This window comes from Phascolarctos cinereus, unplaced genomic scaffold (assembly GCF_003287225.1).
Source record: "Phascolarctos cinereus isolate Bilbo 61053 unplaced genomic scaffold, phaCin_HiC Scaffold_7;HRSCAF=346, whole genome shotgun sequence".
Taxonomy (NCBI): domain Eukaryota; kingdom Metazoa; phylum Chordata; class Mammalia; order Diprotodontia; family Phascolarctidae; genus Phascolarctos; species Phascolarctos cinereus.
In genome coordinates, this window is record NW_027556180.1 from 122,426,141 (window position 1) to 122,449,054 (window position 22,914).

Here is a 22,914-nt window from a genome sequence, read left to right on the forward strand (position 1 = left end):
TCTAACTTTGAGGCCAGCTCTCTACTACACCATGCTGCAACTCTGTAAGATATCAGAAGGGAAGAAATAAAGTGATTAATGAAAAACAATGGTTTTTTAATTTCTCTTCTTTCCTATAACTATTATCTGACAAATCACTTGGCAGGCAACAATGTCCTATTAACCATGTTCTTAAAATAGCACATTTCAATCCTTTCAGATGTTTCTGGTAACATAAAAATTCTTTTTAAAAAAGTTTATTTTTTATGTGGCATACAAAATTTAAATATCAAGGTATTAGTCCCACATGTAATAAAATATATATTCCATCAAATCATCTGGACTAGAAGGAAAACAACTGTACTTCACAATTAACTTGTATGTATAATGTTTAGTCAGAGAAGGAAGGTGAAAGGATTGCATTCATTTATTTATTCAACATGTAAGTGCCTAATATATATAAAATACTGTGTCAGGTGCTCAGGAAGACATGACAATTGAGAGCCTGTTCCTCCTTCAGCTTAAAACCTTGTCAGTAAGACATAAAAATAACTGCAACAATAAAACAGACTTTAGATAAAAGAAAGTTGCAAAATACTATGAGAGTTTCAAAGAAGGAAAGATCACTTCTAACTTGGGGATTGGGGTATGGATTATAGTGGAGATCTGGGAAGACTTCATTCAGAAAGCAGCATTTGAACATGCAAAAGATACACAGATTTTAAGTTAGATATGGGGTAGGAAAGTATAAGTAACAATGTGAGCCAAAGAAAAGACAGTAGTGAATGCCAAGAGGTCCAATTTGGCTGGAAAGTAAAACACACAAAGAATACTAATATAATTTTGCAAAGATAGGCTGGAGATACATTGTGGAGGGGCTTGAATGCCATACTTAAGGGATTCAAAATCTATTTGGTGGGCAACATGGAGTCACTTAAAGGTTTGAGGAAGCAGAGTAACCTGATCAGATATGTAAATAAAGAAGATAACAACTGAGATTTACACAGTGCTCTAAAATCTTCATAATGCTTTATATATTATCTCATTTGACCTTCAAAGCATCCCTGAGGAACAAGTACTACAGCTATTTTGATACCAGCGTAATAGATGAAACTACTAAGGCTCAGCGAGTTAGTCAGTGTTAGTAGCAGGATCTGAACCTGGGGTTTCTTGACTCAAAATCTTATACTCTGTCCCCAGTGCTATGCTGCCCTCTTACAGTGGTGTAAAGGGAAATAACCCTGAAGGAAGAGACTGCTGAAATGAGGTGTGAAGTCCAGGTATGAGATAGTAAATTACAATAGCTATAGTGGGGGAAGAAAGGGACAGCTGCAAGGGAAACTGTATTGGCAGGTGGACATGGATAACTGAATGGATGAGGAAAGGCAAAGAAGAGGAGTCAAAGATGAATCTGATCTGGGAGAAGAATAAACAGAATTTACAACACAAGTGAAACATTACTCAGTGCAATTAACTTTATTAAGCATGCTAATAGTGAACTACTTTTTTCAAGGCCTCATGCTTCTCTCTCTGTGACATTTATATTATATGTCTTGCATGTAATAAGTGACTGACAATGTCAACAGCAAGAGAAAACCATCTTTTCAGAAGCTGTGCTTCCGTTTATGCTTCCATTCTATTTGGTGTATATACCAAATTGTTTTAGGCTTGATTACAGAAATGCCTACTGACTGATTCTTTGGTATAAAATCACAGGATCACAGATTTGATTTGGTGCTAGAAAGAGACTTAAGAAATTATCCAGTCCTTCCCTTTCATTTTATAGATGAGAAAACTTAGCATTAATTAAACGTCTACAGTGTTCTAGGTACTGAGGACACAGAACAGAAACAAAGCAGTTCCTGACTTTAAGTAGCTTATACTCTACTGGGAGAAAAACATGCACAAGGGTAGACAAAAATGAAATGTACACACAATTATTTCAGGGTGGAAGAGCATTAGCAACTGAGGGGACTTGGATAGGCTTTGGGTACAAGAGGGCACTTGAGTTGAGCCTCATTGGAAGCTGGAGATTCTCAGATTTGCCCAGGGTCACAAAGATAATAAGTAATAGAGGCAGAATTTGAATCTAGGTCCTCTGACTCCAAATCCAACACTGTTTCTATGTGATATATTTGTGTATCATCCTAGTCCCTCACTCTTCCTTCTCTTTAAATTTTTAAAAATCATCTCACTCCATCACACTAGTGCTAGCCAGAGTCAGGGAGGGGGGAAGGGATGTCAAATTTTGCATAAATCTCATTTTATTGCTGTTAATAGTTCTGGTTTTAAAAAAAAGTTTTGATGAGAAAAGTTCAAATATTAATAACCAAGACAAGTTTCCTGAGTTATATGTGGATATTTATATTATTTTTAGCAACTATTATCACTATAAAGAAACATTTTCTATAACTAAATTGTGACTCCTAAATAGCACTTAAGTGACAATAATGAAAGAAGAAAGTCTTTAAGCCTTTTTTTAAATCTGCTTCATCACATCAATCAGAGATGACATTTTACACTATGTTGTATGCTTATTTAGAGCAAATGCTTAGTTAAATAAATCACCCATCAACAAGTATGAGATCTTACCGAGGACCTCGGGTGGCTCTGACTGGAGGCCTTCTGGCTGCTGACCCTGCAACACATTAAGCAGAGCTTGCAGACTCCTAAGACACAGGGATGGATGAGAAAACCGCGTCTCTTTGATCAACTCAAAAACTTCACAAAGTCCAACTTCAATGATCTAATTGAGATAAAAATATATATAAGATACAGAAAGTTATAATAAGCCTGCAAATAAAATATTTCTTGAATAATTTATGTGGTACAAGCATTTCCTTAACAGAATATCTGGTGGCAAGGTACTGAGACCAGTAAAAAGCAGCAATTCAAGTTCAAGGCTGAGGAAATCTCTCACTTTTGTTGTATGGTAGGAACCAAACCAGGAAGCCACTCACAATAGCTGTCACGGTTTTTGGGTTTTTTTTTTTTAACAAAAATTGCATTTATCCATTAATTTTTTTTAATCTGTGGGCTGTATTTTACAAATTTTACCTACAATGCAATAACAAGTGATAATGCTACTAACTGCCAGTTGTGACCAAAACCCAAGACTATATAGAGACAGAGATATGTATGTAGGTATACAGTCATATATGTATCACTATATGTATATACATGTGTGAATGTTTATATAGAGAGAGAGAGTGAAAAAATAACTAGGAGTCACCTTTGGCAACTCTCTCATGATAGTTTTTTAAGGATGATGGACCATGATGATTCTACTTTAGAAAATGTTCACCTGAATATTCCATGGGAATTTTATTCCAGTCATTCATTCATCTTTGGGACTTGGACAAATCTACTTTGTATTCTAATTTTAACAAGGACATTTATGAGTAGGCTGGGATCATTATTATTTGACAATTCTTATGCTTCCAAAGGTGCTTCTGTACAACAACAAAAATATACATTTGCACAGTGATTTAATGTTTACTAAGAACAGCATTCTTTAAGGTAGGTGGTACAGGTATTATATGCTCATTTTACAGATGAAAGAACTGAGGTTCAAAAGGGTGACATGTCATGAGTCATGCACTTAAGCAGCAGAATTAGGATTCAAACCCCGGTGTTTCCTGATTCAAGTTCAGAGCAAGTCCTACTCTGCCATGCTACCTACAAAGGTGATCAGAACCTTAAAAACTAAATATAGTGGTCCCCAGATTGGAAAAATAATAATCCTCATTTTAATTTCCTCTATTTTGTCTGAAAATTGCATCCAAACTATATTACTGAAAAGTGCTGTACTACAGAAAAGTTATGATACCGCCCTACCAATTCTATTAGTTAGAACCAGTATTTCCAGTGGTTCTGTGGAACCACACATATATTTTCATCTGAAACCACATCCATAAGAATTTCAATCCTGTTCCAAGGCCACAATCTCTAGGATCAAAGAATGGTAGATTTAGTAGTCATGACAGTAAACTACAGTTTAGTAGCTTCTGACAGTAGCTTCATGAAGTAGTTTTTTTTAAAGAGCACATACTCTGAGTCACAAACTAAAAAGAGAAAGACACAGCTAACATCTTCGATTCCCTTAATAACATTGTGGTTCTATAAACTTAATTATATTTTCTTCCTGTTCCTTTTCTTGGAGGGAACAAATTCTTCAAGTTTCCTACCTAAATTTACTTCTTTGGGGTTTCAACAATCCTTATTAATGTGAATGTTCCAGGATTTGGTAAGCAAGATAACAATCACCCTATTCATACTGTTCATGAATTACACAGACTTCAATATTATGCTCATTTAATACTAATCTTTAATGACTATGCTAATATGTCTCTAATATTTTTAGCAGCTTTTTTCTTGTTTTTTTTTAATGCTTTATTTGAAATATGCAAGGATCAGGGCTGCATCAAGTATTCAAGGTGAGAATGTACTAGTTTTGTAGAATTTGTCTGCAATGATGCCCAGCCTTTTGATGGCCTTTATTTATGTATTTTTTTGAGTGGGGAAGGGGTGAGGTAATCTTATACCTCCCTACCTGAAGCCAATCTTCCTTCAGTTCCATCTCGTAACTTTGGGTTTTCACTGCCTAAAAAATTTCAGGGTAATTTGCTAATTTAAAGACTTCAATATGTATTCCCTCACCCAGGATTAATTCATAAAATGTGAAATAAAGCCAGTTCCAACTCTAGCAATCCCTTGGCAATGTGTTCTATCTCTCAAAAAAAATTTTTATCTGTTAATAAATCTCTGATAGATCATAAAAAACTCATTCCAATTCTATGGAGATGGGAAAAAATAAGTCGGGGTAGAGAATGAGATGCACGCTGCCTAGAAAAATTCATTTTGAATGCTGCTCCTAATAGTGCATATGGCTTATGAAGGCAGCATGGTGTAGTCCTTATGAAGGCAGAAATGACATGACTGGACAGGTGACTGGATGGGAAAGGGTGAGAGGGAGGAAATGAGGACAACACCAAGGGATGCCTGTGTGAATGGGAAGATTGGTAGTGCTCTTAGAGTAATAGAGATTTTAGGAAAAGGGAAAAGTTTTAAGGAAAAGATCAGTTCAGCTTTGGACATTTTGAATTTAAAATGTCTGTGGGACATCTTGTTCAAGATATTCAACAGGCAGTTAGAAATGTAAGAATGGAGTTCAGGAGCAAGGCCAGGGCTGAATAAGTAGATCTGAGAGTCATCCACATACAAATAATAACTGAAATGGGAGCTGATGTGATCACCAAGTGAAACTGTGCATAAGGAAGATACAAGGACCCAGGATAGAGCCTTAGGGGCCAATCGCAGTTGGTGGAGGTGACCTAGTTGAAGATTCAGCAAAGCGCACTGAGAAGCAGTAGTCATAGGAAAGAAGAGAACTAGGAAAAAAGTGGTGTCATGAAAACCTAGAGAAGATAATGATCGGCTGTGTCAAAAGCTTCAGAGAGGTCAAGAAGTATTGACAAAAGGTCATTCAATCTGGCAATTAAAAGATCAGTGGTAACTTTGGAGAGAGCAGTTTCATTTGAATGAGTTAGAAGCCAACTTCCAAAGAGTAGAAGAGAGTAACAGGAAAGGATGCAGAGGCAATGACTGCAAGTCTGCCCAGATAATTCTAGTGGCCCGTTATTGCTACAGTCAATGGCAGGTTTGATCCTCCTTATCTATTTCCTTCTTTTGTCAAAACAATCTATAGCTATAGTTCCTTAACAATATTTCTGTTTCTCCTTCCACTGGTCCAGACCAGAGGTTCCCAAACTTATTTGGCCTCCCGCCTCCCTTTCAAAAAAAAAAATTACTCAGCGACTCCCTGCAAATCTACTTTTTTAAACCCTTTAACAGTTTTTTCTTAAAATTTGCATCAATTCAAAAAATAGAAAATATTTTAAAATGACACCTTAAATTTAATAATGTATTGTAAATTTGTGGGCTTTTTCTACATTGAAATTTTGATGGTGCTATTTTGTGTCATGTAACCGAACAGTATCATATTGTAAACAAGTCATTACGTGCACATATTCCTGCTGGTGCATGCTGGATTTCCCTACAATGCATGACAATGTGCACTTGTCAACACTTGCTTATTAAGACCTGTCAGTGGATTTGACCACTGATTGGTTATAACTTGCATTTTGTGTGTTTATTTGAAAAATAATGCAATCACTATGACTTCAACTCTGTTACACAACAGATGAAACATGTATGAATCAAAATTTTTTCTTCTTCTCTTCTTTCCTTATGCTTCCTTCTACCACCCCTTATTTACATTCAAAGCCCCCAATTGTACCCAAGGCTACTACCACCCCCCTGGATCATTCCAGCACCTCCCAGGGGGAGGTATCACCCACTTTGGGAACCTATGGTCCAGACCCAAATGATTTCCTATATCATTCTCCTCTCCCTCCAACCTTTGATTCATGTGTTTTTTTTCTCACAAGGCTATATCTTATTAATATGTAATTCTATACCTCTGCTCCATTTTATCTATTCGGTTTCCTTCTGTAAAACACATACCTGTTCCTTCCATAGCTATATTTCATTCATAACATATAGTTGCCACCTAACAATCCCAGGAGGTCCCATCAGGTTGAATTTGACACCTTGTAGTAAGATACCCAGTATACTTTATTACCTGTACTTGGTGTACTTGTGTACAGACAGCTGGGGACATAGGTTTTGCTGCTGGATCTTTTCTTAGATTCTAGCTCCTGTAAATTACTTGTCTTTTCTGCTGATACTCTACTACTCTCTTGGCTTCCTTTCTTTTCCTCTTCTCTACTTTTTACCTCTTGTCACCTGAAACCCAACTGTACCTATGATTCTGCTTACCATCCCTGTGACTCCCTGAAAAGAAATTCCCTTCTTTGGCCATTCCTTTACATGTGTGCTATAGGTTTCACCCTGCTGGAATTTAAGCTCCTTGAGGGCAAGGATTGTCTCACTTTTGTATCTGTATCTTTAGCACTTAGTATATTACGTAGTTAATGCTTTTTCATGCATTCATATATTCCTTTTCATAAAATCCTTTTGTCAAAATGACAAACGGTGACTTTAGTATACTCTTAACAAAGAATAACCAACCATTACTACTCATCTATCTTTTCTGCCTCAATTACTGCATGACCTTTCTTCTGGTAGCACCTTTAGAACAACATCGTTATCACTTGAAGCAGGAGGAAGAGAAAGGGGAGAAGGGGAAGGGAAGAAAAGGAAGAATAGCATTATTAAGTACCTACTATGTGCCAGGCACTATGCTAAATGCTTTACAAATATTACTTCATTCTACATGCACAACAACCTTGAGAGACAGGCATGATTATTATCTATCATTTCACAGTTAAGGAAACTAAGGAAGGCAGAAATTAGGCAACCTCCCCAATGTCACATGCTATTAAATGTCTGAGACCATATGTGAATTCAGAATTCTTCCTGTCTCCAGACCCAGCACTGCACCACCTAGCTGTTTCACAATAAACTCCTTCCTTAGAGGTTGTCTTTCCAACTTCGCACTCTTTAGGGCAGGGGTTTCTAACCTGGAGTCTGTGAACTTTTTAAAAAATACTTTTGATAACAGTATTTCGATGTAATTTGTTTGCTTTGAAAATCTATTACAATATTCTGAGAAGGGGTTAATAAACTTTACATGACTATCAAATAGGTCCATTAAACAAAAACAGTTAAGAAACCTGGCTCTCAAAGGCTCAAACATTTTTTTTTCAGTTTTGTCCAATCTTCATGACCCCATTTTCAGTTTTCTTGGCAGAGATACTTGAGTACTTTGCCATTTCCTTCTCCAGATGATGTTACAGATAAGGAAACTGAGGCAAACAAGGTTAAGTGACTTGCCCAGGGTCACACTGTTAGTAAGTGTCTGAGGATGTATTTAAACTCAGGAAGATGAGTCTTCCTAACTCCAGGCCTAGCACTCTATCCACTGTGATGCTTAGCTGCCCTTCAAACATTTTAAGTAACATCAAATATTAAATGGGTTCATCTTCTATCTTTCATCCTCCTGTTTGAGGTTATCATTACCACATGCATCTCTGGATAATTTTTATTCTTTATTTTCTTGCTGAAATACTTCTATTAGGAAACATCATTCTTGTTAACTTTAAATAGAGAATTGTTACTCCATCCCTTTCACTTTCTTAACCAGATAGGGAAATCAACGTACACTTTGTGTTATATATCGCTGTCAGAAACATGAACAATACTTTATTTGCAGTTCACTGAAAAAGTCTCTAGGCTTTCCAAACATAATGGAAGTCAAATCCTCATTCTTCTATCCTTGCATTAGAACAAATCAAGCTGTGTGGAAGTCTCTTCTATCCTGGAAGCTGCAGATTAAATAGGACATTAAGAAGCTAGAGTACTTCCAAATAAGGGTGGGAACTCAGAAAAGTACTTGGAAAAATGTCACATAAAATCATAGAATTTTAAATAGGAAAGGTCAGAAGCCATCAGGCCCAACTGCCTCATTTCACAGACGAGGAAATGAGACTAGGAGAGGCTAAGTGTATATGCTGATTAATGGTAGAACTAGGACCTGATCTCCAATTATCTAAGCCCTGTGTGCTTTTTACCTTTCCATAATGTCTACAAGTACATAAAGACTATATAGGAACCGGTAACATTTAGCCTGGAAAAGGGAAGACTCTGCTTCATTCACTAGGTCCTAACCCTTTGCACCAAAAGACCAATTAAAAGGAACACTTCCAAGCCACTGTCCCTCAAAGCACTCACTGACAAAGTCCCCTGGTTTCAGTGATATCCCCTCTTTCTGATATCCGAGTAAACTCTGCACCATATTCAAGAAGCCCCAATGATTCTCCAGGTGAATTAGAAATTCGACAACATGGGCCCAAGTATTTTCTCTGACATTTACTGGTCATGATTCTTTACAAGTGAGTTAACCTCTTAAAGCTTTGGCTTTTTCATTTTTTAAATGGGAATAATAATACTTAATAAAATGGGAAAAATAGTAATGTTATCTGTCAGCACTGACAAAGATGAAATAATGCATGGAAAGCACTTTGTAAAATAAGTTCTATATGAATTTTTTTTCAATTAAAAAAAAAAGATTTGTTCCTGGCTTGAAAAGTAATACTTGAGTACTCTATAGGCTTGTCTCATTCCCAGTTTGTACCTGATTGGCCATACCATATATAAGTCTTTATTTCATTCATTAAATTGTCCTTTAATTTTCTCAAAGATGACATTTTCTTTAGTCCTTTTGGTTTTACCACTAAACATGATGGATGGGGTTTGGTTGGTTGATAATTGTTAGGGATAAGCAAATGCACTTGTGTTTTTTTCTTGCCCTCAAATGCCTGTATTTTTAGTTTGTTTTGTTTTTTTCAGAGATGTGTAATTTATTCTGGTATATTTTAAAAGCCTCTAGTCTTCCTGTGGGTTATTGACTTTACAACTGTCTTTAAATTTTGGTCAGTTAATTTTTGTAGAACTTAATATCTGAATTTGAAGGATGAATTTCTTTGGCACATGTTCTTCAAAAAGAATACAGAATTTACCCGTGTTGTTATTATTCTCAAATAGTAACTCACACACAGACAAAATGGCCCTCTTTGAAGAGGACCCACAGCACACACCTTTTACTCTCTACTTCCAACCCCCCCTTTCCCTCTATCATAATTTAGCTACACTCCTAAAAAGAGAGCTAGAGAATATATCTTTAGTTTGTAGTGGCTAAAGGGTGCTAAACAAAACAGAGATACCATTTTTCTTGACAAAGCTACCCTAAGATGGGTAGTTACCAAGTTAAAAGAATTTAAATAGCAGAACATGAAGCAAATTGGCAGGAACTGAGTATTAGGTATGTTTTTCCTCATGTAGAATAAGTGACTTGGAGGTTTGAAGTAAGACAGAGAATTAAAGGATAATTTGATGCTTGTTGCTATATGGCTGAGAATCCTACTTTTCTTCTCAAACATGTACTTCTGCTCTCCCTGATATTTGATTTTCACATGACGATACCATTTCCAAACTTATTTTAAACTCAATTACCACTCTCTATTGGAAGATTCAAGGCTGAAATAAATTACCAAAACCATCCTAAGATAAATAGTTGTAAAAATATACTTTCTTTCCTAATATCCTCAAATCACATATTACTCTCCTTCAATCGGAGAACCTGAAAGCTAAAAAAAAGAACAGAAGAAACCTGCTACTGGGTACACCTGCCCTTTCTCACTATGAAAATTCAGGTTCTTCACCTCTGGGAGTATGACAGAAGTTATCCAGTCCTCAATGAAGTCAAGAGTAAGTTCAGAAAAAAATAGGGTATCTGTGATTCCATAATGAAAGAGGTAACATACTACTGTACTGAAAGAACTAACTGCTATTAGAATTTAGTTTCTGGAATGAACCTATCCTCAGATCACAGCATAAGGTATGATATTAGGTCTTATCAACTTAGATCAGGATCAATGATTGAATGGAGATCAGGATCAATGACTGAATGGTGCAACTATTGGGATCATATAACAAGCTTTAGCTGGAACAATCAAAAGGCAGTTAGAAGTTTTTCTCAAATTGGACAGCTTACATGTGGCACATTACCTAAGTGCTAAAAAAGATCTTTAGCCTAGAAGGAGATATAAGGAACTCAGTATGGCATAAACATAACTAGGAAGAATTGTTATAAGGTACCAGACATAGGGTACCTGGATTTACTACTGCTACTGCTGCTGCTACTACTACCACCACCACCACCACCGCTGCCACCACCTACCTTTACATAGCGCTTTAAGATTTACAAAGCACTTTACCAATATCTCACTTTATCCTCACAACAACCCTAGAAGGTAGGTACTCTTACTATTCCTTTTACAGATGAGGAAATCGAGGCAGACAGTGACTAAATGACTTGACCAAGGTCATACAACTATTGCCTCAGGTCTCAGTGTCTTCTAGGCACTAGGTGCAGTGCTTTATCCACTAAACCCTTAGCTGTCTGCCTGATTTCAATAAAGATGTGACAAAAATCCTTTTTCTAGTAAATATTTCTAGCAGCACACTAACATTTCAATGAGCTACTATGTAATAGAAAATTTTTAAAAAGCTCACAGGCTGGAACAATGGGCAAAAATCTAAAAGATGGAATTTAAGAGGAATACATGTATACTGTACACTTGAGTTCTGTACACTTGAGTTCAAGACAATCAACTTAGCAAGCACAATATGCTAAAGGAATGGGTAAACAAACATCTGGGGTTTTAGTGGGATATAAACTCTACATGAGTCCACAGTGTGACATGATAATCAAATCATATCAGAGAATATAATAAAAGATGTATAGAGAGAAGTCATTGCCTTGCTGTACTGCTCATACCATACTGCAGTATTGTTTCAGTTCAGACTGCCAAATTTTAAGAAAGGTCAATGACAAGATGAAATGCAGACCATGACCAGGATGGTGAAAGTCCTGACAGGAGACCTTGACAGGATGATTCAATTCAATGCACACAAAACACACATTAGTGCGTATTTTGACCAAGATACCACGCTAGGTGCTGAGGCCACACAGACAAAACACAAAACACCTCTGTCAACAAAGAGCTTACACTCTAGTAAAAAGATAAACCCTTCCCACAAATAAATAAATAGAGAAAATAATTTGAGGACGGAGGGGCACTAATACCTGGCAAGATAGCAAAATGCTTTGTATAAGTGGTAGTACCTGTGCTGAGCCTTGAAGATAAGGAATTTTAAGTGGTAAATTTAAAAAGAGTAGACCCTAAGAATGGAGACAGCCTTTGTAAAGGCAAAGAAATAAAAGATGAAATGCTGAACCTTAGGAACAAGTAACAAGTCTTGTTTAGGGGGAAGACAGAGATTGCATGAATAAGAGAAATTCTAGAAATGAAGGCAAGATTGAGAGTGTAGGTGATTTTAAATGCCAATCAGTCAACTAGCACTTATTAAGTATCTACTATATGTGAGGCACTGTGCTAAGTACTGCCAGGCTAAAGAGTTTGTGTTTTATCCTAGAGGCAATAGGAAGCCATTAAAAGCATTAAAGCAAAGGATTGACAAATCCTTGGGAAGATTACTTTAGCAGCTGTGTGAAGAATAAATTGAAAAGTGGAGAAATTGAAGTAGTGAAACCATTAAAGAAAATATTACAACAATGGAGATGAGAAGTATAAAGGTCCTGAACTAAAGTACTATCTCTGAACAAGGGAAGAAAAATTCAAGAGATGCCATGGCAGCAGAATCCAAGAAATGTAGGAGTGATAAGACACTGATATGAAGCAGGGGAAAGAGTCAAGAATAAAATCAATAAGCATTTACTAAGGACCTATGATGTGCCAGTAACTGAAGATGCAAAAACAAAAATAAACCCTTAAGGAGTTTACATTATAACAAGAAAATGAGTAAAACATTTTTGTATATAAGCATATATAAAACACATACAAAGTAACGTTAAAGGAAATGCCTTAGGACTTGAAAAGACCAGAAAAGGCCTCATGTAAAAGGTGGCACTTCAGCAGAATCTTAAAAGAAACCAGGAATTCTGAGAGGTGGACAAGAAGGAGTATATTCCAGACTTGGAAAATACAGTGCAAAGACATGGAGGTGGAAGACGGAAGTCATGTCAGGGACAGCAAGAAGGCCAGTTTGGGTGGGCTACAGAGTGCATGGAGAATAGTACACAATAAAGATGGAAAGGTTAGATGGGACCAAATTATGGAATTGTAAAGGTCAAACAGGAGCTAAGATGTTATCCTAGAGATGATCAGGTGTACTTTAGGAAAAACATTTTTGTCACTGTATGGAGAGTAGAGATGAGGCAGGGAAACCAATTAGGAGGCTACTTTTAACAGTATTGGGGGGGCATCTAGGTGGCACAGTGGATAGAGCACTGGCCCTGAAGTCAGGAGGACCTGAGTTCAAATCTGACCTCACACCAGACACTTGACACTTACTAGCTGTGTGACCCTGGGCAAGTCACTTAACCCCAATTGCCTAAAACTTAAAATAAAAATTTTTTTTAAAAAACAGTATTGGCGAAAAATAAGAAGAGCCTGAATCAGGGTATTGTCTGGGAATGGAGAGAAGAGGACAGATTTAAGAGATGTTATGAAGGAGAATCACCAACAACTAACTGGATATGTTGAAGAAGAGTGAGGAGGCAAGTGGGAGAGGATCTAGTAGGATGCCTTTGGATACCCATGAGTAAAAACACTTGATCACTATGCAGCTAGAAAGGGAGGAGGGCTATTATTCCATCTTTTCCTATGTTGTATCACTAAGAGAGGGAGACAAAACATAGACATGTGGTGGTCAAGAAAGGAAAAGTCTAAGGAGCCCCAAATATGATATGTTGAATGACAGGACAGTCAGTTAACACCTTTCCAGGAACACTGGTAGTATGGTAGTACTGATTTGATTACTGAACCCAGAAAAAGAAGTAGAAATCAGGAGGGGTGGAGAAACACATGTGGGTGGATGGGATATGAAGCATGCTTTGGTGGTCTGTATAGTGGTGGCCAGCCAGTATAGTGGGTTAGTAGAGTTTGTACTAGCTAGCTCATTCACTCACCAATTAAGACAGCTTGGGGTAGGATGGGAGTTCTGAAGATATGTAGATTAAGTTTCCAGTGGCTAGGGACATTTTTCTGGCAGTCTGGTCCCAGGCTGCCATTTCAGGTATGGGGAAGCAGTGTAATGGCACAGCAAATGGCAAGCTGGCTGGGATGTGTGAGGGAGTCTACACCTTTGCAAAAAGAAACTAATTCACAGGAATTAGGATATTCCAGATTTAAAGATGGAAGGGCTCTCTGATATTGTCTGACCTTATCTTTTTTAATTTCTGAAACAAATGGATATATGTTCAAATACAAGTTGCTGGACTTGTATATCTGATTTTGTAAGAGTTAAGTATGAGTTATTTTTTCCCCATCAGAATGTGAGTTCCTTGAGGGCAAGGGCTGTTTTACTTGTTTTCACTTGCATACCCAGCAATTAACACAGTGCCTGGCATATAGTAAGCACTTAATAAATGTACTATATATCTATCTACAAAGCACTGTGCTACTTTCTAAAAGAGAAAAATGAACAGCGGTTCACATTCTACTAAGGAAACACAACATGTATACAAACAGAGGATGAAAAGAAGATGAGAGAGATTTGGGGGGGGAGGTAAAGAAAGAGAGACAGACAGACAGACAGAGAGAATTAACAACTGGGGATAGCAAAGTCTTTACACAGTAGGTAGAACCTAAACCTAAGTTGATCCTGAAGAAAAAAGCATTCTAAGGCACAGAAACAAGGAGGGAAGAAACACTTGCAAATTAACCCTAGAAAATACTCACTTGGAGTATGGAATGTATGGAAATACATGATAAGAAAAGAAAAAAAGGCAACTAGGTGCAAGAACTGAGCACCAATACATAATAGCAGCAACTGGGAAAGAAAATTAATTACAGATTGTGTGACTCTTAACTCAGGCAATCATGTAGAGTCAGGGGTCAAGACATTAGTTATAGATCAGTGAAAGTCAAACACCTGGGTTTATGGATGAATGTTCTTTCACAAATTGCAAATGAAGGAGGTGGTGCAACAGGAATGCGACTAAAGTTCCCAAGTCCTAAATCTTGCCCTCAGGAGCTACAAAGAAAGTCTAATTAATTAAACTTGTAGATATGACTGCAATACTTGTATTTTTAAAAAGCTATTATCTCCCCTACCTCCCTCATCTCTTGTTCTCTCTTTTCCAGACTGAAAAGCCCCTACCATTTTTCTAAAACACTTTTTGAGATCCTTTACCAACTTCTTGATGGGTTCCAATTTGTCTATGATCTCTTAAAATATGGCACCCAGGATGAAATAATCAACAAGCACTTATTAAGCATCTACTATGAGTTAGGCAATGGGAACGCAAAAAAAAGAAGAAAAAGAAACAAATCAAACACAGTGACTCAATTAATTAAGACTTGTACCACACAGATGCAAAATTAGATATATAAGGTTCAAATACTTGGTTTCCAAAGAAAAAAATTAAATAAATATTTGGATAAATATTATTCTTAAGAATTAATTCCCTCGGGGCAGCTAGGTGGTGCAGTAGATAGAACACCGGCCCTGGAGTCAGGAAGGCCTGAGTTCAAATCAAGCCTCAGTAACACTTACTAGCTGTGTGACTCTGGGCACATCACTTACCCCAATTGCCTCACCAAAAAAAAAAAAATAAATAAAAAAGAGAATTAATTCCCTCATATACAGAAGGAAAATATACATGAGAATTCACTAGAGACCCTCTAGGGGCATTATCCAGATGAAAAAGGCAATAATCCTAGCAGGATAGTAGATGAAATGCTAAAACAGGCACCAGATAATTTGGGTACTATTTCTAGCTCTTTAAGTTCCTAAATACATAAATGGAGAAGTCAATATTGATTGTTTTGAACACTTGCTTTAGCCAATCTTTAAATGAAAACACATTCAATTGAAGTCAGGCATTTCCTTGCCACAAGATGATATTTGTGGAAATGTTATTTACATATTTCATCATGGCGGTGCCTTAAAATGACCAGATTGATAATGACTTCTTTACATGCAACTGTAGTTTCCATATGAGTTCCAATGAGTTCAGTGTCTGCATAGTCTGCCTTCCCACACCAACTTCTTCTCTCATTCCAGGGGACGTTGACAAGTATTTTAACTTTCTAGTTCCTTAGTCTACTCATCTCCCATTACCCATTCCTCCACTCCACCTCAGCTATGCAAAGGGATGGCCATAACCTCGATGCTGCCATACCTACAAATGTTCAATTTCAAGAACTTTTCATTTTATTTGTTTGAGAAAGCAAGGGAAATAAAGCATTTATTAAGCACCTTACTGTGATTCAGGAACTGCACTAAGCATTTTACAAATATCATCTCATTTGATCTCATAATAATCTCACAATAAGGTAGTTGTTATTATGATCCCAATTTTATAGATGAGGAAAGTGGGGCAAAGGTTAAGTGACTCATCCAGGGTTACACAACTAGTAAGTGCCTGAGGCTGAATTTGAACTCAGGTCTTTCTGACTTTATCTCATTATAGTCTTTTATCTTATCTTTTACTCTCTCCCTAATCTCACTCCTCAAACTCTTCATATTCACCATGCCTTCCAATCCCTCTATCCCTCAGTACTATCTCATGCTAGCAACTTCATTCTGGGTATACTTAATCCCCTTTCCAATCTTGAGCCCTTGATGAATTATTTCAACTCTATACCATCCTCTACTCTTGAACCCCTTGTTTCACTGCTGACCATGACTTGCCAAATTCTAATCCTAGATTACTCCCTATAATCTACCACTTTCACTCTTCCTCACATGTTCCTCAACTGACTTGGAAGAAATCACAAAACTTCTAAATCCACTTCAGATTTATGCTACCTAATCTCAACTGGGCCCTCACGATAAGGCAATCCTACTACTCCTGCCTAATTGACTTTTTATTTACCACTTGCTAAAGCTGTTCTTCCAAACTTTTATTTTCTCCTTCATTCACCAGTATCACTGTACCCCCAACACTCTGTATTGAGGACTTTATACATTCTTTTGCTCCCTCCCAAAAGTAAAGCCAATTGCTAACAGCTCCTCCTTCTTACCTCTTCATGTCATATCTTCGTGAGATCATCCCTCACTATTTCTTCCTTCACTCCAGTCTCTGATGAGATAAACCCATCTGCCAGAAGAGACCAACATCTGTATACGTTTCCATGGTCCCATCTCTTCCTATATTTGCCAGCAGACTGCCTCTACCACTTTCCACCATCCCCTGTCTCTCTTTTTACTTCTATCTACTTGCTCATTCCCTGTCACTAAAAGCACGGCCAAGTCTCCCCTATCCTGAAAAAATGCTTGTAAATTGTACCAGGCTAGACAAATATTATCCTTTTTCTTCGCTTTTTCAAAGTTAAACTCCTTGAAAAAAAAACTGTCTACAAATGGTGTTCTGACTTTTTCTTTTGGTCTCTGTAATCTGACTTCTGACCTTACCATTCAACTGAAACTATCCTCCCGAAAGCTACCAAACTCATTGTCAAAGTAAATGGCCTCATCTTTCCTGACCTCTCTGCAGCATTTGACACTGTTGATCATTTCCTTCTTTTGAATGCTCTCTCCTCCCTGGGTTTTTTGTGATTCTGCTCCCTCCTGGTTCTCCTCCTACCCACCTAACTGCTCCTTGTCAGTCTATTTTCTTGGATCTTTATCCATTACATAATTACCAAGGTTCTCTCTTGGCCCTTCTTCTCTTTTCTCTCTATACTCTGTCACTTGATGATGTCATCAACTTCCATGGATTAAATTATTTTTGTACAAATGATTTTCATATTTATACAGCCCTAGCCTGTCTCCCAATTCGCAGTCCCCCATTACCAACTATCTGTCAGATATTTCAAAGCGAATCGCCAGAGACATCACAAACTCATTATGTCCAAAACAAAACCTAACATCTTTCTCCTTCAATCACTCTACCTCCTAATTTCCGGGGGCACCTAGGTGGTGCATTGGATAGAGCACTCAACCTAGAGTCAAGAAAACCTAAATCCAGGAGGCAACACTGCAAGGGGCCCCAGGCAGATAAACACCCTGCAGCACCCATCTAAAAGGAGCTGAAGAAAGGTAAAGGAAAGGAAAAGCAGGAACCTAGAATTGCCTGAAAGTTCCTGCCTTGCTGATTCCAGCCCAACAAAAGGTAAGCTGCCAAAACCCTACAACCTCCAATTGCCAACATAAGAGGCCCCAGCACACAAAGCCAGTGACCAAGACCTAGGCTCCCAACACAAGAAGCTTGGGTCAGTGCCCTCTGTTCCCTACCAGGAGAGCTCAATCTCTTTAAAGGCCAGGGAATAAAGAAACCATGAGCAAAAAGAAACGTACCATGGATTCATATTATGAGAAGAGTGAAGATCAAGACAGAAATTCTGAAAAGGATAACATTGTCAACAAACCCACAACTGCAATGTCAAAAGGGAATATGAACTGGTCTGAAGCCCAAAAAGCCTTTTTAGAAGAGCTCAAGAAGGATTTTAAAAGTCTAATGAGAGAGGTAGAAGAGTCCTTCAAAAATACAATTGGCCAATTGGAAAAAAAAAACACCGAAGAAAACAAGTGCCTAAAAAACACAATTGGCAAAGTGGGAAAAAAGTACACTGAAGAAAACAAATCCCTTAAAAATACAATTGGCCAATTGAAGAAGGAGGTACAAAAACTAACAGAAGAAAACAATGTGTTAAAAACTAGAATTGGACAAATGGAAACTAATGACTCTATGAGAGAGCAAGAATCAGTCAAACAGAAACAAAAAAATTAAAACATGGATTAAAACATAAAATACCTCATAGGTAAAACAAATGACCTGGAAAATCGATCCAGGACAGACAATTTAAAAATCACTGGACTACCTGAAAATCACAATGAATGAAAGAGCCTGGACAGTATCTTTCATGAAATCATAAAGGAAAACTGCCTGAAGTCCTAGAACCAGAAGGAAAATAACCATAGAAAGAATACCAGTCACCACCTGAAAGAGATCCCAAATTGACAACACCAAAATATAATAGCAAAATTCCAAAATTACCAGATGAAAGAGAAGTGCTGCAAGGAGCCAGAAAGAAACAATTTAAATATCATGGAACCACAGTCAGATTACACAGGACCTTGCAGCTTCTACATTAAAAGACCACAGGGCATGGAACATGATATTCCTAAGGCAAAGGAGCTTGATTGCAGCCAAGGATCAACTACCCAGCAAAAATGAGCATGATTTTTCAAGGGAGGAGATGGATATTCAGTGAAATAGGGGACTTCCAAACCTTCCTCATAAAAAGACCAGAGCTCAACAAAAAATTTGATCTTCAATCCAAGATTCAAGAAGACATGAAAAGGTAAATGGGACAGAAAGATACAAAATGTTGATAATAAGGGCAGACTGTTTACATCCCTACAAGGGAAGATGACACTTGCAACTCTTGAGAACTGTATTATTACTACACCATGTTAAAGGAGTATACATAAAGGGGGTGGATATTAGTTGACTTTGATGTAATGATAAAAAAAATCTAATCAAGTGGGTTAAATGGATCCAAGTAAGTGGATTAGTCTGATCTTAGAAAATGTACTGAGAAAGGAGGAGGCAGACAGGGGTAAATCACATTACAGGAAAAGACAGAAAATCCTATTACAGCAGAGGGAAAGAAGGGAGATGTGTGAGCATTGTTTGAACCTTGCTCTCATCAGATTTGGCTCAAGAAGGGAATAATATAATCAGTTAGGTATGAAATCTAACTTGTCCTATAGGCAGTAGGAGGGAAAAGGGGAAAGAAAAGGGAGGGGAGATAGAAGGGAGGGAAGAAGCAGTAAGGGCAAAGGGGAAGAAAAGGGAAAGGGATAATAGAAGAGAGGAAGACTGAAAGAGGCAGTGGTCAAAAGCAAAACACCAGTGAGGGCTGGGAAGGAAAAAGGAGAAATAAAAGCATAAACGGGGGAAAAGGATGGAGAAAAAGACACAGATAACTGTGAAAGTTGAATCGCTATTTTCTTTTTCCCCTCTTCTGTTGAGTTTTGTTTCCTCTTTCTGATGGTTCTTCCTATTGGTTTTAACTTTTACTTATAACTTCACTAATGTGAAAATATGTTTAATAGGAATGTAAATGTATAGCCTATATCAGATTTCATGACATCTTGGAGAGGGTGGTGGGGAGCAAGGGGAAGAAAAATTTTAAACTCAAAAGCATATGGAAGTGATTGTTGATAAATCAAAATAAATTAATAATAATAAAAAAAAAGAAAACCTAAATCCAGTGTCTGACATATACTAGCTGTGTGACCCTGGTCAAATGACTTAACCTCTATTTGCCTATTAACCTCTATTTGATCAACTGTAAATGGGGATAATAACACCTTGCAAGGTTGTTCTCAGGATCAAATGAGATACTATTTGTAAAAATCCTGAACACAGTGAATGGAAAATAGTAAGTGCTATATAAATGCTTGTTCCCTCCTGAACTTCCCTAGTACTGTAAAAAGTACCACCATTCTCCTAGTCACCCAAGCTCACAACCTTGATGTCACCCTGGATTCCTCATATGTCCCCACCACACAGTCAATTATTTGTCAGATTGTTAAGTTTCTTTCTCTTTAATTCTCTTGCATAAATCATATTTTCTCCACTTGCCCAGCCATCACCCTACTTCAGGCTCTCAATACCTCTTACTTTGACTACTGGAAGAGCCTTAGAATGGATCTCTCTGTCCTGATTCTAGCCCTACTGAAATCCAACCCCTTCCAAAGTGACTTCCCTAAAGCATTAGTCTGATTATGTCATTTCCTTGCTCAATAATCTCAAATGGCTTGTAATTATGCCTACGATCAAATATAAAGTCCTATGTTTGGCATCAAAGTCTTTCACAACCTGGCCCCTTCTTATCTAATTAGTCTTCTTCAATTGCCAAGGAGTATTCCATACCACATAAAATTAAGTATTCATTATCATCACCGTTTCCAGAATGCTTCAATATCTGCATATCTACTACTTTGCAGTTTGCCTAACAGTTTTACTTGAAAAGAATAACCACACATATCTAATTTCTGTGTGGCAGCCATCTGCCTTTCCTGTTTATTCCCAGGAATCCAAACCTTTATATGGTCTATTCTGTTAAAGGTACTAAAGCTACCAGGAACTCAGATGAAGAAAATAAAGACACATAAGTAATCTGTAAAGGAAATAATTTCTCACAACTTCCTGATTCTGTCTTATCCATTAACCAGCTTATAATTCAAGGCTACATGTATTACAAAGGTGAGAGCTGACTTTACTGAAACGAAATAAACTCATCCATGTCACAGTAAATCAGGTATGTGTTCTGCAAAGTGATTAAGGTGGCTTACCTTGGGAAGCTTGACAGGTGGCTCTCTAGGTTCTTCTTCTTCGTCACTGTCTGAGTCACCGCTCTGCACAGAGCTCTTGGATGCAGCAGCCAGAGATGTTTCCTTCTTCTGCCACTCCAGAACACAATGGCGTACGTTGCAATAAACGTTGAAAGCAGATGGATTGCTATGCAGCTTGATATCTGGTATGACAATTGCATTCTCTAAGTTTTCAGACTGAAATACAAAGAAAGTATTTTTCAGTTTTTACAAATGACTCATTTTTGTTTGCCATAAAAAAAATTTAGACTACTAGCTCTCCAAACAGCTCAGTACCCACAACACTAAATTTGGTAGAGGCAACATGAAGGAGGGCCATGGTGTCAGACTGCCCTCTGCACACTGATTTAGAAAACAACAAACTAACATCATCTATGTTGTAAGGTGTTTTTTATTTATTTTGTTAAACATTCCCCAACAACATTTTAGCCACAGAGGCAAGTTGGACACCTCTGCTGTAAGGGATAAAAAGCCAGACTTAGAATCAGGAAGCTCTGGCTTCAAGGCCTGCCTCTAACAGACTAGAGAGGTGACTCTACATAGTTATTTGCCTCTCAGTGCCCCAAATAATTCTCTAAAATTTGAAAGCTTCAGATGCCAATGCATACTGGCAGAGAGAGTTATCTCACATAAGTGAAGTCACAGATTCAATAAATAGAAAGGTAGATGAATGAATATTATACGGTATATTTTAGAAAATGGTTCTTTTCTCTCAGAGATGATGTTGCATATCTTGCTAAATAAAATATAATCAAATGAACAATTTAAGATATGTCTATAATGTGAAATTAAACAAATTTAATGTCCATTTTTAGCATGTTTTACCCCACAGACATACCAACTAGTATCATCTGGTTTCTTAATTTCAGAATACCCTTAAGCACACTGTGTGTTTCCTACAAGGAAGACAGCAACAAAAAAATCAGCAATTAAATAACAGACTGAAAAAGAGAGATGAACTGAAAATAACAGAGGCCCGGAGACAAGAGGGTTGTGAGATGTGTGTATATATGTGTGTATGCTCGCATGTATAACCAAAAGATAGACAACACATCAGTGTCTCTCTCCTAACTCAGGTAGTCTGATCCTTATATGACAGATACACATAATGTCTATTGCTAGGCCTGTATTTAAAGTCTTTCTACCTTGGAAAGACCTATCAGAGTTTAACGTGGTAGACATATAATATGCGGGAATAGAAGAAAGAATAAAACACGGACGTACAGGAAAGAAAAGAGAAAGGCAGAGTCTTGGAAACAAATAATGTAGAACCAAAGAAAGACAGAAAGGATGATCAATACTGAATGAAACAGAGAGAATACTTTGTGTTCAATACTGTAAAAAATACAGGATTATACATTTTTAGAGCCAGAAGGGGCCTTCCAGATGATGAATGGAGCCACTTTGTTTTATAGATGAGGAAGCTGATGGCCAGAGGAGTTAAACAATTTGACCAATATCACAGTATGTAGGAGGACAAAAAAGATTTTTAAAAATCAGGTCTCTTAGCTTTCAATTCATTACAAAGGGAAGAAAAGACCCCAGTCCTGAGGTCTCTTGTTTATTTTCCCTTCAAATCAACATACATATTCTAAACAAGGGAGCAGCAACCTTTCAAAAGTAGTGTACCAGAAATCTGAAAGTAGAAAAGGCTAGTGAAGACAGTAGGTAACAACTTTCAAAAAGAGAAAGAAGGACAAGATAGCAATAAGAATTTGTCAAAAGCCTTCAAAAGTGGCAGATATCCTATTTTCACACTGCCCTGGAATCTCTAAAATTTTTTTTTCATTATAGCCACCAAAGAGACATTTGAAATGACAAAAATGTTCATATTATCAGAGCTCAAGCAGGTACAACTGCTGTCTTTAATCTTGTTTAACACTAGAAGGCCCAGAATGTAAGAATACCTCAAACGACTAAGGTACATTAATTGATGCAGAGAATTTTTTTTAAATTTTATTAATTTATTTTGAT

At 37.3% G+C, this 22,914-nt stretch overlaps 1 protein-coding gene across 1 annotated transcript in view; it reads right to left on the reverse strand.

Moving 5' to 3' along the window:
* LOC144454746 (E3 ubiquitin-protein ligase MYCBP2-like) overlaps positions 1-22,914 on the reverse strand; it is a 96,265-nt gene that overhangs the window by 25,026 nt on the left and 48,325 nt on the right. The window contains exons 3-4 of the mRNA XM_078147205.1: positions 20,902-21,117; positions 2,572-2,725 (exon numbers count right to left, since the gene is read on the reverse strand). Coding sequence (XP_078003331.1) covers positions 2,572-2,725; positions 20,902-21,117 — 370 coding nt within the window. The remainder of the gene's footprint in view (positions 1-2,571; positions 2,726-20,901; positions 21,118-22,914) is intronic.